Raw genomic sequence first — 15,792 nt, forward strand, 5'->3', positions numbered from 1 at the left:
GAAGTGTTGGCTGAAACAGTTCTCTTTACCTCCACGGTCATCTCCTTGGATTGCTCCTCCACATGCTGGATGACCTCATAGCGAGTGCATCTGTAATACCCGCCTGTGGAAGAACTATGCTTTTTCCATTCTTCTAGGCAAATCCAGCAAAAGTCATACTTGCACTTCAAAAGAAAACATATATGCAAACATCTCTCCATGTTAATATGCAAACTATTTTCTGATTTCTAGTCTATCAATTTGCAGAGATTAAACAATCCTGCCTGTGTGACCAGGCATAAATCTTAAGGACACATTTCTTTCTTTTTTTCATGTTTCCTCTGGATACCTTATCTAAACTATTATGGAAAAATGTCAGGTTAGTTTAAAATTATTGCTTTTACAAACAAGTTAAATGTAAGTCATAATATTAAGAATAATCTCAATGAGTCTTTAAAAATATCAAAGGATATTCTTTCCAAATAATATAAATACATACCAACAAATGTTTTAAATGCATGGTAATCTATAAGCTCCACCAGTCTACGTGAAAACGTTTGATAATTTTGACAAACTGGTTTTGAAACTAGGAAGAAGTTTAAAAGGTTTCTTAGTTGAACAGCTAACATAAAACCTGTTTCTCATTTTTAAGAAATTTTCAGTTTCTCAATAACCACATTCATTAGACAATGCCAAAAAATGAGCATTCTAGTATGAAAATGCGCCCCCTCCTTTTATTATGTTCTGGGTTTTAAATCAGAAAGATCTTCCCATTCCAAGGCTATGTTTTCTTCTGGTACTTCAATAGTCTATTTTCCTTTTTTTAAAAAATGTAAATCTTTGAGCTGTTTATATTTTTTCTGCATTTATAGTATACAGTATAAATTTAACTCTAGTTTTTTACACGAAGCTGTCCAGCCATCTCACTGCTATTTATTGAACAGTTCAGGTTTATCCACCGGTTGGAGATGCCTCCTTTACCATATACTGCATTCCCATGTATCTATGTCTATTTTCTGGGCTTGCTTTCTATTCTGATCCATTGATCTATAGATTTATGTGCTAGCACTGTGATGTTTTAATTATTGAGACTTTATAATATGGCTTGCTACTGACAAGGCTCGCTCCCCCTCACTGTTCTTTTTCAGAGTTTATATAGCTATTCTTGCTTTGTTTTTCCACATGAACTTTTGAATTAGCTTATCTAGATGCAGAAACAAAAACCAGTTGGCCAGTTGGTATTTTTGTTGGAATCTTTCTATCCAAGAACTTTGTTATCTTTTCATTAGTCATCTTTAGTGTCTTATAGATAGGGGTTTTAAAATCTCCGTATGTCATATACTTCATATACAGTACTTAAGTTTCTTTCTATATAAATGAGGTCTCCTCTTTCAGTATATATTCTATCTGGGTCTTGTTGGTATAAATGAAGGGTAGTACTTTCTACATCTTAATTTTGTAATCTGTTAGTTAAATTTTTCATTTTTTGTGGTAGTTTTTCAGTTGATTCTGTGGGGTTTTTAGGTATGTAATCATGCTGCCTGTAAAAAATAATTTTATCATCTTGTTTCTATTTTTTACATCTCTAATTTCTTTCCATTGTCTAATTACATTAACTGGTATCTCTAATTTGACATTAATAGTATTTGTGATGGAGAGCACTATTATTTGTTCTTGATTTTAGTGAAAGTACCTCTAGCTTCCTCAGAAATATGTTAACTTTTGGATTGAGTTAGATTTTTTATCACACTTAAGGAAGATTTTTGTATATTCCTTTTTTTTTTTTTCCACATCCTCACCCAAGGATATATTTATTGATTTTACAGAGAGAAGCAGACAGAAACACTGATGGGTCATCTGCCGTATGTGCCCCGACTGGGAATCAAACATGCTATCTAGTTATGTGCCCTGAATGGAATTGAACCTGCAACCACCTTTTGGTGTATCAGAGGACACATCTACAAACTTAGCAACCCAGTCAGAGCTGTCTATTCCTACTTCTTTGACTGTCTCATAAATAATGGTTGTTGCCCTAACCGGTGTGACTCACTGGGTTGGGCATTGTACCACAAAGGGAAAAGTCACTGGTTTGATTTCTAGTCGGGATACATGCCTAGATGTGGGTCCGCACCAGTCACAGCATGTGCGAGCTACAACCGATTGATACTTCTCTCCCTCTCTTTCTCCTTCCCTTCCCCTCTCTCTCTATTAAAAAAAGAAAAGAAAAAGAATGTTAAATTTTTTTTTTGGTCAAATGACTTTTTAGCATCTACAGAAATTACACGTTTTTTTCCATGGCTCTACTAATAGGATGAGGTACAGCAATTGCTTTCAAATATCAAACCATTCTTGAACTCCTGGAGTAAAATCCACATGGTGAATTACTCTACTTAAAAAAATTTTTTTTATTGATTTATAATTGACAGTCAATTACTCTTAATGTAATCTGCTGGACATTTGCTAATACCTGTGGGTTTTCACTCATCTACTATCATAATAGGACTTATGCATAAGTAAGATTTATCTATATTTTTAGTTTTAATAATCTTGTCTAGTGCTGATATCAAGGTTCCACTCATCTAATAATAATAATTTGAAAGTTTCCTCATTTTTAACTCCCAGAAACAGTTTAAATCACATTGGAATTACCTGCTCTTTAAAGGTTTTATAAAATTCTATTGTGAAACTGCCAGGACCTATATCTTTAAAGGGGGGAGATCACTGAAATACTTTCTTCTATGAAAACAGGTTTGAGTATATTTTCTAGGGTCAGTTTTAATAAAATTATGTTTTCTTAGAAAGTCAATCCATTTCAAACCCGAGTTCACATTATCTGCAAGAGTTGAACCAAGTTATCTCATTATTTTAGTTTGCTTTGTTTATTAAGTATTCCCCTTGTATCTTATATTGTATATTTGAACTCCTTCCTTTTTTCTTATGCAAGCGTAGTGGTTTATCTTATTTTTTTCTTCAGAAGCCACTTTTTGGATTTATTAGTTGTATTGTTTTTCAATTTTTAATTCACTATTTAAAAAAAAATCTTTCTTCCTTGTTTTCTTCCAGTTTTTTTGTTTTTCTAATTTTAAGCCATATCCTTAATTTACTCCCTATTTTGTATTGTTTTAAGTGAATAAGGCCATGTACATTCTGAGCATTGCTTTAGCTATTGCCCCCAGGTTCTGATAAAATAGTATTTTCACTGTCCTAGTTTCCTACATATTCTTTAATTTCCTTTTTTTCCCCTCTAGAGTTGTTAGATTTAAAATTCCTCAGTGAAAATGCCTTTGGTAACTTTATTATTAATTTGTATAATTCTATTATGAGTACACAATGTTGCTTATATTATTTTCTATTTTCTAGAATATTAATGAGATTTTCTTCGATGATTAATCGTCAATATTTTGTGAATGCCCCATAGGTACTAGAAAAGATGGCATAGTGCAGATTTTCAGGATACAGAGTTTGAATATAGCAATCGGATATACCTTACTAATTACGTTGTCTTCTCTATATTAATTTTTACTCTATGTGACATGTCATGAACAGAGAACTGAATTAAAGCCTCTGTGCTCATCTGTCTACTCACAAACATGCACTTACACAATAAACTGTGTGCTTGTTTCAAGGCTCTGACAGTTCTTTTGTTGCCCAGCATATGCAAACTTTGTGCCTGATTTGATACAAGTACCCTTCAGTACAGCTTTATTGATCTCTCAAAATTAATGGCAAAACTTTCTATCAAATAGCCAAATTTTATATTCTATGATAAGAAAAAGAATATAGAATTTGAATAATTTTTATTTAGTTGCAGCAAACAGTTTTACAGAGTCAGGTAAGAAAATTACTAAGTGATTTAAAATGTGTGAAATAGGTGAAGGGTTTAAGCAAACCCCTCCCTCCCCAAAAAAACCCCTCATAGACAAAGACCACAGTATGGTGATTATCAGAGGGAAGCGGGCGGGGGCAGGTAGAAGAGAGTAAAGCAGGGATAAATGGTGATGCATGGAGAACAGGCTATAGGTGATGAACGCATAGTACAAGTATACAGATGACATATTATTGAATTGTCACTTGAAACTTATTTAATTAACCAATGCAACCCCAGTAAGTTCAATAAAATATATTTGAAAATTTTACAAATGTATAAGAATGCAAAGTTTAATTTCATGAAAATTATCTAAAGGATAATGAATAGAATAAGGAGTGTTTTTATAACCTTATTTATTTTTACAGGGCCAAATTTCCCACTTAAAAAATGTTTAACAATTTGATTCCAGAGAGTAAAAACTCTATTGAATCATAATCAACACTAAAGCATTAATAAAAGTATACTACGATTTAGTCATTGTGTGAGAGCATGAGTTCAATTACAAATAACCTCTTTGCTGTTCTACCTTCCCATTTTAAAAAAAATTCCGAAAGTATGAAATTTATCTGTAGCAACCTCATTACTTTCTAGGTGTCTTCTATGTCATAAGAAGTATTTGTCAAGGGGAATACAGTCAATAATATTGTGATAAGATTGTGAAGTGACAGATGATTGCTAGGCTTAGTGTGATCATGTTGTAAGATATATAAATGTTGAATCACCATGCCATACACTTGAAACAATGTAATATTAAATACTGATACTTAAAAAAAAAGTAAAATAAAAAAGTTACTTGTCAGTTTTTTTGGTTTAGTGCAAAATACTTTTTAGAGAGTTTATTAAACAAGACTGTTACATTTACATAGTATGTAAGTAAATGTTTCTTTGAAATGCAACAGAAGCTTAAGCAAAAATCTGTTTAAAACAAACTACCTGATAGTATTAGTCTGATTAATTCATGGAAATGTTGACTCACTAAATACATTTTTATCAAGTATTTACTCTGCTAGGTACTATGAAAGAAATAACAATAACGTTGGACCCTACTTCTTTGTTAGTAGCCCAACTGCTGATTTTTATGGTGAACCTGTATTTTGTTATACATTTATGTAGCCTGTATCAAATTTTCCAAGAAAAAACTAATATGTATGTTGGAGATAAGACCACAAAGTAAATGAAACAATTCTGGCCTAATCAGCTGAAATAATAAGCACTTTTGAGCATTTTGCTCAGAATGCTGTACTAGGTTTTCCTTCTTGCTGCTTAGGAAATTATTACTACTGTCTCAGTAAGCCAATTTATTTATGCTAAGTTTATAGTTATCTAGGGTTGTAAAAATCATTGATTAACTGCCATTATTTTTAAAGTCATAATAATAATGATCATTGGTTTCAAGGTTAAAAATCAAGTAATACTTAGAAAAAAGATATTGCTATATTTTATCGGAATCTTCTTAACTATTTGCATTTCTTTCACATCCTAAATTACCGAAATTACACTGGCTTTCTTTTAATAATTTTAAAATATTTTTTACATACATGGCACTTCCAATGAAAAGAAAAATATTGAACTATCATTACAAGCTTCAAAAAATGTTCATAAGTGTAGGCATGGAGTAATAAAATATTATTAACGTAATTTGCAGAATATTTGTTTTAAATATGGTAATTTCTTTGTACGCAACTAAGTCAGGAGAGCAGCTTTCTAAGAGTAATTATTTATATTCATTATTTTGCAGCCAAGTAGGTCTTTATTGGCATTTTCATTTTCAATATAGTAAAAAATTAATTATTTAGTTGATGGTTCATTAGTGACCTAAAGTCTTCACACAGCTTTGGGTACTTTTATTATACACACATCTATATAGAGACCCTAAGGGTTAAGATTTGGACTTACGGGGATTGCCTGGGGCCTGGCTGTGGCCTTGTGCTGCAAAACCAGCTTTGCAAAAGATCTATATGCAGTAGCACTCTATCATTTACTACTTTTATTTATACATACACTAAACTCTCAGGATCCTCATTGGGGAAGGTGACTGGCAGGGAAGGACGCAGGCATTTCTGACTTTCTGGCCATATACCACTGAATCCTTATTCTTAACATTCAACGTGAGTGTAAAATTTAGCAATATAAATCAATACGTAAGTTATTCAACAAAGAAAGTAGAATGCAGTCTCCTAGAATCCATCTGAAACCCCAAAAGATTTTTATGTTTACATCATTTCTTCTCTGGATTATAATCAAATTAGGATTCTGACTGCAAAACATTGAAAATCCTCTTTAATTTCTTACCTTTGCGCACTGCATGTGATTGCATCCCTCGTTCTTCTGTATTGGAGACTTACAGTTGGCACAAGGCTTGGAGTTAGTTAACAACCAGAGACAGTTGGCAGCATCCTCATAAGCTTCACTAACTCCCACAACTTTTGGATATTAAACACAAACACAAAAATAAATGATTTAGTGTATAATCACAGGAGAATAAAACCCAAAGTGTTCTTTGCAAGTTGCCTCTCAATTTTAATCATAGTCTTTATTTTTCTATTAGGTTCTATGGCAAAATTTTTAAATTGCTTCATTTTAAATGGCGTGATTATAGGATAAGAAGCTGCATTCCAGAGCTCTATTTATGAAACCTGATTTAAAGGAGATTTTTCTCTAAATTTGTGTCCAAATAAACTGGGGAAGAAAAAAACCAAAGTTTTAAAAAAATATTATCTTATTATCTGCTTAAAATAACCATTGCAAAGAAAATTATAGGAAGAATGGTTATTTTAGACAATAATTTCTGGAATACACCAGTTGTACATATAATTGCCATAAAGTCTTCCTCATAGTAAAAAACATGAAAATCATATTGAAATATGAACCCTTTTTTATACCTGTAATTATTTCAGATAAGCTAAAGATAAATCCAATGTGGACATGTCTAAAATTAAACTTATCACTGGCCCCAAACTTGCTCCTTTCTCTATCCCCTGCCCTGGCAAATGATATGATCAGCGGAGTCAATCCAGAAGAGTGTGATATTGGACACACCCTTCTCTTTCTCTCACCCAAGTCCCATTGATTCTGCCTCTTCTTCATATTGTTTCTCTCCAATTCCAATTTTATTGCTTTAGTTAGAGTCCTTTACACCTCTTGCCTAGACAATTAAAACAAAGAAAACCAACATATCTCCTCAGCACCATCTCCCTCCTCCCAATCCCCACAATATATCCTAGATAGTCATCTCTTTAAAATACAAATCCACTTTAGATCTTTTAGTGCTCCCCACTGACAACTACTGACTACAAAGCACTGTTTTTCATTCTACATAGCAAAGAAAAACAACAGTAACAATGAATTGATCAGACTCCATTCCAGTTCAAAATCCACTTGGTAGATGATAGTTTGATTAGCATGCTAGTGGAGAGAATTATGAGATCCTTGGTGGAAAAGAGGAGTTTCAGAAGGAACTTACTACTAAACATATGGTCAATAAGGTCAAGCTGGAGAGGTAACACCATTTACAAAGGGTATTGCTATAAAGCTAATCACTAAGTACAAATGTCTACTTTTGGTTTACATGTAGTGGCCTTTCTCCTCCCTTCAGTATCAACACTATTTTTAGCTCAGAGGCTCTCACATATTCTTATGACCTTTATTGTCCATTGTTGTAATAAATAAAGCACAAAGCCATTAAAACAAAGCAGCTGTGTGACCTCCAACATAACAGTGTTTTTCTCCCACCCTTGGAGAGAATGCTAATTAATAACTGCATTCTAGTGGACTGCATGAAGCAAATCATGTTCAGGAAATGACTGTTATTACAACAAAAACTTGTGCTGGAATAAAAGCCTTCACTTCCAGTTTTCTGAACATGATCATTTCATAATTTGCCCCCTGTACATGTTGTTCTTCATACCTGCAATACTGTCTCTCCCTTCAGTCTACCTGGTGACTCTTCTTCACTCGTAATGACTTCTGTACTCTTCCCTTCACTTCAGTTACATGTCTATTAAATCTTGATCTTCTTTCATTTATAATCTTGTGTGCTTAGGTCTCTTTCTAATATTAACTTCATGTAATCAAATATTGGAGCATAACAGAATCTAAGACCTATTAGCAGAGTCAACATGTATGAAAGTGAAAACAAAGTTCTTTTTAAAGACTGAATTCTTAAAAAGATGATTTGAATTCCATTAACCATTAAAATAATGAATTCCATTAAATAATTTATTATGTACTATGAGAAAATAAATTTGATCATTTTATAAACCACCATTTCCCAGAAAATATAATCATCCCTGCTTCTTGCTTTGATTAGACAAACTAGAGGCAGTTTCATAACTTAAAAACAGTATCTGAACCTTTATGTGGAATTAATTCTTTGATATGATCTCAGTTTACTTTCCAGTACTTTTTTAAATTACTTAGATTTTGTTGCTCCTTTTGAGTCTCATAACTCAGTTACTTTGGAAAACTGGGCATAAGAGAGAAATCTTTCTCATGAATCTACAAGTTTCATTGCAAATGTTTCTGCCAGATGTGAGAGCATGAGCCAAAGTAATAGTTAAAACTCAATAGAGCATTTAATCATGCTTTTCTTTTTGGAATATTATTTTTGTATATTTAGCGATGATGTTCTACTTAAGTATTATACTTGGCCTATTATTGTTTGCTTCAAGCCTCACCTTAAATTTCATAAACTTAAGTGGCCATCATATAGTCTACTGGTCAACACCTTTTAGTGTGGAGGACAACTGGGAACATTCTCTGCAGTCTTGGCTTTGTCTCCTCTGGTAGACCACTTCTCAGGTATACTCAGCCTCTTGACTCCTATCCAATTTTCTAAAGTTATTATTTGTTTCTGTATTAAAACCTTATTTGGAACTTTCTGAGGGTGATCTTCAGTTTTTAATTTGAGGTCTCCCTATCTCTGGCAGTCAGAAGTAACCATGTATATACATCATGTACACCATGTTTACTCTTCCATTTCCTTCCTCATCATCGGGATCACTCTCATGTGTAAGGATGTTCTGTCCTAGTGCCACCAATAACCCGGACTTACTGGCCAGGTTGTTCTCCCTCTCCTCCCCTAGTAAAAACTTATTAGTGGATATGGAATAATTGATCCAACTTTAAAATTGTAAGGGATAATTGAAAATAATCACCCATTTCAAAATACTTGCTTTACATTTCAAATCAAACACTTCTGGCCATTTTCTATTAAATAATTAAATGATATACTAATTATTTCTTGTAGTGCATTAACTCTTTTAGGCAACTAGCAGGTACACTTGATTTTCACTTATTTTAACTCCCGGCATCCATATCTGCCCTCCCATATGTATTGCCTGTCTTGTTCAGGGCCTTGCAGTCCTCTCACTTGGACATTCTAAAGTCTCAGAAACAGCCTTCCTACCTAGTGTTTCAGTAGTCCCTAATTCATCATCCACACTTCTGCCCAAGTGATTTTTCTAAGTAAGTATCTTCAGTTATCACTCTACTCAACTCCTTCTCGCTCCTTCAGTCTACCCTAGTTGTTCATCTTGATAAAAATATCTGATAGTGCCACTTCCCTGTTTTAAAAAATGCTTTCTGCGGCTTATTCTGTTACTAGGATAAATTTAGATTATGTGGCAAGAACCCTCACAATCTGGCAACACATACTTTTCAGTCTCTCAGGATAAAGCCAGACCCACCCAGGATCACATTCAATCCCAGCCCAGACCCAGTTCAGATTTATGCCTGTGGAGTTTGATCTCTCAGTGCACCTTCCTTTGCATCGGCTGACCTGAACTGTCTGCCATCCTTGACCGTGCCATGTTGCCTCACAGCCCTCCTCCATTCTATGCCTGGAATGTCCTTCCGATTCCGGTCTCTCTGAAGGACATCCATCAGCCTTCGAAATGCAGCTTAGCTTCAATTCTTTATGACAGAGCCTTTTCTAATCTCCTCCCTTGTCCCTCCCCATCCACATAACGTACCACAGGTGCACTGTTCTATCATAGCATTTATAAATACTCTTTTTTCTTAGTTTTGTATACAGTTGTCTCCATCTCTAAAATGCCAAGAGCATATAGGGCATCTTATTTCTGTATTTTAACATAAAATAGCAGTCAAAAATATTAAATAAATAATTAAGATACCACTTTAAAGTGTAAGTGACTTCTAAGTTTTCTCAGCATCTCTTCTAAGCTGTAGGGAACTTGTAAAATTTTACTAAACATCTGCTGACATATGTACTGAAAGTACCTCAAGTTCAAAATGTCCACAGCAAAAACTCTTTATTTCCTCTTCAACGTTACTCCTTCATCTGAATTTCCTAAGTTGACCAATGATATCATGACCTACTATCTGACCTAAACTAAAAATTCACTGTCTTACTTCTGGTCTCTTTCTCTTTCAGCCTATCCTTCCTAGTTGTCTCTCTTGATAAAGATATCTCTGATAACGCCACACCCCTATTTAAAAAAAAATGATTCTATAGCTTATTTGGTTACTTGGATAAATCCAGACAATTTAGCAAGAACCCTCACAATCTGGCAACACCTACCTTTCCAGACTCATCTCCTGCAATTTTCTCCCATGGACCTTAACTTTAAGTTCCACAGATATGAATAAAAAAAATGTAGGTATATGGACAATAACAAGCCATCTCTAATAGAAACGTAGATGTCTCTAGCTGGCAGAAGCAGGAAAAGAAGGCAAAATCCAATTGTGTTGTTAGGTGCTGTAGGTAATGGTATTAATCTATTTATGAAACTCACACACATATACAGACCCACATATGTATCAGGAAAACGGGGAAAATAGGTGGGTGGCAAGAGAGCAATGACTATATCTGGCTGTCAAGAGAAAGACATGATAAACCTGGGGGACAGGAACAATTTATGCAAGTGATTTTGATTTGGGAAGTGCCTAGCACACAGCAGGTACATAAAAGAAACTGTTGACTGAATGATGAATGCACAGAACAGAAATATTTAATCAGACCTCACTATAAAATATCCTGAGATTACCCATTTCCCTTAGCTCCTGGATAAGGGCATGAGCCTTCTCCTTCTCATCGTGTGAAAGGAACTTTGCTCATAAGCAATTAATAAACTGGCATTCTGGTTTATGCAGTCGTCTCTTCTCCATGGATCTGAATAACCCTGCGTCAGTGCACAAAATGATTCTTGTGAATCTGAAATGCTGAGGAACAGGGCTTGGGCCATGGTGTATTGCCCAATAATACAAGCGTGTAATAGGTCTCATGGCTGCCAGCCAGTCCCTCAGTGTTGCTTCAGCTGCTGACGTGCAAACCTACCTCATCTTTGCCTCTGCAGATATGCTAAAACCTCATTAATCTCTCACTGTCTTCAGGAGGATTCTTTGACATCCTGCCCCCCTCCAATCTGATTTAGTTGTTCTTATTTTTGTACTCTCCTCTTTGCCCAACTATACAGGGTGGGGCAAAAGTAGGTTTACAGTTGTTTGTATGGAAAATAACATAATTAATAAATTATAATACAAGAATAATCTATATTTCATGTATTCACAACTGCTATCATATGATATTGCAATTATCTGGCTGCTTCCCTTCTAGCCTCTGCACTCTGTGAAGGATGGCATCATCTTTATTATGTACTTTGCTCACAGAAAGTGTAGATTCACTGAGTGAATTCTTAATCCTGATTTGCAATGACTCAGACTAACTCCATTATCTAAAAAGTGAAGAAAGAAAATCCTAAATTAATTTTTATTTATATTAATTTGAAAGAAAATAGTTGCCATAAAACACTCAGGGTATAAAAATTATTATAAAGCAGATATATTTACTTGTCAAATGCAGGAACTGCTATTAGGAAGGCTAATTCAAACCCATTCTGCTCACCAGACCTATGCCCCACGTCACTCAATACAATGTAGTGTAAGTTTCCTCAGCTGTCAAATCAGATTCCTAATACTGGTCTCATAGCATTCCTGTGAGAATTAACAGAGATCATGTACTTACAGAAAACTCAGTAAAAATAGTTACAGACATGACAATTAAAATAAGTCCACAGAACCACATTAGTAAGAATTTACCTTGCCTTACTATTCACTGGAAGTTTCCAGGGAAGTAAGAAGCTTCTTCTCACTATGGATCATATATTTCTTCCCATAAGTACAGAGAAGTTAGCTGGCTCACCCCAGAATAACAGGGAAGGCTGTAGGAGGGATCTTAAATGAGACTTTTGTTTACCTTGTCTATCTTAGGTTGGAAAATAGGTCAGCTGGAAACATGCAACTTGTTTATGATTCCTTCTTGCAAAAAACCTGTCACCTCCAAAAGGATGTTGATCAAAAGGGTGATGTTAAACAAAGGAACTCTAGCATTAACAAACTTGAATAAAGACTCTAAGAAATAGGACATTATCTTTTGTATACTATTAGAAAATACATAGCATAGCTATCTAAAATTCCTCTTACGTTCTTCTGGTTTCATTTCAGTTATTTTTTGTAGCCAATTTTTCCATGTTGGGCAATCACAAGGCTCATGTGCTTCACCAAGGCACTCCCTAAAGAGGAAAATAGAGAAAAGGCCATTTAAAAATATTCATCATCAACACTGGAGTAAAAGAATAGGTAGAAAGTAACTCTTTCAACTTTAAAGGTGAGAAAACTGAGGCACAGTGACTACTGAGAGATGAAGTATTTCAATAGAGGAATTAAAAACGTGATTCTAAAGCTTGATTCCAACAGGTCAGTTTTTTTTTTTTAACCAGTATAATCATTTACTCATTAAAAAAAAATCCAAATAAATTACCTAATATTTATAATTTAGTTTTGTATGCCTTAAGAGCTATAAAATATAACATATTTTTATCAGTTAGGTTCTGCCCTAATACTTTAAATTCTTGCAACTCAGTGTGTTCCCCTGGCTAGCAGCATTACCTTTACTAATAAGCTGGTTAAACATGCAGAAGAGCAGGACCCACTAGACCTAATGATGAGAATATGCATTTTACAATACTATCACATGACCCTTCTGCATTTTAAAGTTTGAGAAGTACTGTTGTGTATCACATTTGCATCATTACTTTTACCTCCGAATCCCCAAGTAACAGTTAGAGCGATCTAATTTACCTTTGAGTTTGATGAATTCCCAACTCTCTGTTTCATTGGATTTTGGCAAATTTTGATTTAAATAACTAAAAACATCAATTTATCATTTGTAAGTTAATTTTATATTCTTTCCATCACTATATATAAATCAAACATTAAAAAAGGCCTAAAGCATTTACAAAATGTTTTAATACAATATGATGCTATATTCTATAGCACAATGGTAATTATTACAGTTAATAATAAAATATCATGTTGGGAAGAGAAAGACTCCATCTGCATTACTGTTACTTTATTTTTAAAGATTTTATTTATTTATTTTTAGAGAGGGGGAAGAAAGTGAGACAGAGAGAGTGAGAAACATTGATTGCTTGTCTCTTGCATGTTCCCCATGCCCTGACCAGGAATTGAACCAGTGACCTCTTGCTTTGCATCACAGTGCCCAATCAACTGGGCCACACTGGGCAGGGTGTTATTATCATTATTTTAAATAAAGATCTTAATTGCGAAATTTAAGTTTGTTAAGACACACCTTCTGACTCAGATAAGAGTCTTACAAATTAAGAAGTAACATTTCATTATATTAAGAATGTATCAATTCTACTTCATATCCATTAGGATAGCTACTATTAAAAAAAGAAAAATAACAAGTCTTGGGGAGGATGTGGAAAAACAGAAACCATTGTGCATTTCTGACAGGAATGTAACATGATGTAGCTGCTATGGGAAACAGTTTGGTGGTTCCTCAAAATATTAAATATAGATTTGTCACATAATCTAGCAATTCCATTTCTACATATACATCTAAAACAACTGAAAGCAAGGACTTATACTTTTATATCCACATTCATAACAGCATTGTTCACCAAATGTGGATGTTATATAAGCCAAAATATGGGAACAATGCAAGTGTCCACCATCAGATGAATAAACAAAATGTAGTATGTACACACACAATGGAATATTAGCCAGCAATAAAAAGGAATGAAATTCTGATCCATGATACATACATATTGTAATGTGGATGAATCTTGAGACATTAGAGACATTCTTCTAAGTGAAATAAGCCAGATACAAAAGGACAAATACTGTATGATTCCACTTATATTAAATATTTAGAATAGGGGAATTCATAGAGACAGAAAGTAGAATGGTGTTTACCAGTAGCTGAAAGGGAGGAAGGATGAAGATTGTCTGCTTAATGGATACAGAGTTTCTGTTTGGGAAAATGAAAAAGTTCAAAATGCACAACATTATGAATGTATTTAGTACCATTGAATTGCATACTTAAAAACGGTTTAAAGAAAAAACAACGGCACCAGTTACTTTGAAAATACTTTAATTTCCTTAAATTCCTAACATTACCAAACCTGGCATTTGGAAAATCTTTTCCATAAATGCAGTTTTATAGAGTTCTTCAGTAACTCAGTGGTAATTTAATAGTCATTCAAAAAAATACTGGGTTGCCCTGGCCAGTAGCTCAGTTGGCCAGACTGTTGTCCTGGTAGGCCAAGGTTATGGGTTCAATCCTCATCAGGGCACATATTAAGAGTCAACCAATGAATGAACGATTAAGTGGAACAACAAATCGATGTTTCCCTCTGTTTAAAATCAATCCAAAACATACTGGGTTGATTAAAAATGGAAGTAGATATATTAAATTTACTTTAGTACATATCAAAATTAACTCTTCTTTCCAGAAATGTGAAGTATGTCTATAATAACTGTTAATTTTAAATTGGTGCATATGTTACCATACACTAGTATTAGGAAGGTACCACAGACCTAGAAGCAGTGTTTCCTAGAATCTGTATGCCTCATGACTCATTTAAATAAAAAATTAAGGTGTAGAAAAGCCTTATTTATCTGCAGTACCTGAAACAAAACAAATGAAGTCAATGAAATAAATTATTTCCACTAAGTTTAAGATTTGCCCCCCTGAAAATTACATAGCATATTCAGTAATTTTTTTCCCCTAGTAGAATCAATACCAGTATGATTGGCTTTGTTGTTAGAACATTTTCTGATAGAACCAAGAAAATAATCACTGGAGAAAAAAGCCCAATGTCTTCAAATAAAGTCTGAAAATATAAATGCCACTTCTTCAAAAGTCTACAAATGCTTATCAGTATGCTTGATTCTCTGAAGCTGTGTTGCATTAGACAGCAAACATAAGGTCTCCTTTTCCAGAGTCTCACAGGATGACACAGAATTGCCACTTCCTTAGGTGCTAGCCCAATCAGCATGATCACTTCTGGGTGTTAGAACTGGTTGGCACAGTTTATAGTAGTTCCCAGGGCAATGCTAAGAGTGGGCATAGAAAGGAGAAGTTTATAAATAAAGAAGAAGCTAGAGCATGGGCCATAAATTAGAAAGAGCTAGAGGATGACATTTAATAAAGATCTTTGAAAACTAAGGCATCTGAAAAAATAAGGCTGAATTTCTTGAGTACAATAATAATAATGCTACTAGACTGATAAGTGATTGATAATCTGGATTATCAGTGTGTGGGGGGAGAGATGTTATTCTGAAAGAAGTAATTAAGATAGTGGGTTGTTCTGTAGGTAACCGAAACCTAAATTCCTGAAGAAAGTTTTAACCAAGACATCAATGACTAGTGACGAGCACTTTTGCCATGTATAATGCGCACCCATGTTTTTGGCCCAAACTTTCAGGAAAAAAACCCTTTTGTTTTAATTTTTTAATTCAATTTTTAATTTATTTATATTTAGATGCTTTTTTTGTATTATAAAGGAATTTTAGCATTTATTTTTGAATTTTTAAAATTCAACGGATTTTTAAAAAAATTCTTTTATTACTATTTTTTAAACAAATGGCCCCAGGGATAAGGGACCAGGGGAGCTGGG

At 34.0% G+C, this 15,792-nt stretch overlaps 1 protein-coding gene across 5 annotated transcripts in view; it reads right to left on the minus strand.

Moving 5' to 3' along the window:
* Positions 1–15,792, minus strand: part of ANKIB1 (ankyrin repeat and IBR domain containing 1) — a 144,994-nt gene that overhangs the window by 14,076 nt on the left and 115,126 nt on the right. For all 5 annotated transcript variants that reach the window (XM_054564120.1, XM_054564119.1, XM_054564118.1 and 2 more), the window contains 3 exons: positions 12,290–12,378; positions 6,140–6,270; positions 30–164 (listed from right to left, as the gene is read on the minus strand). In XM_054564120.1, coding sequence (XP_054420095.1) covers positions 30–164; positions 6,140–6,270; positions 12,290–12,378 — 355 coding nt within the window. The remainder of the gene's footprint in view (positions 1–29; positions 165–6,139; positions 6,271–12,289; positions 12,379–15,792) is intronic.

This window comes from Pteronotus mesoamericanus, unplaced genomic scaffold (assembly GCF_021234165.1).
Source record: "Pteronotus mesoamericanus isolate MK-2021 breed Mesoamerican mustached bat unplaced genomic scaffold, CSHL_Meso_final scaffold_85, whole genome shotgun sequence".
NCBI lineage: Eukaryota > Metazoa > Chordata > Mammalia > Chiroptera > Mormoopidae > Pteronotus > Pteronotus mesoamericanus.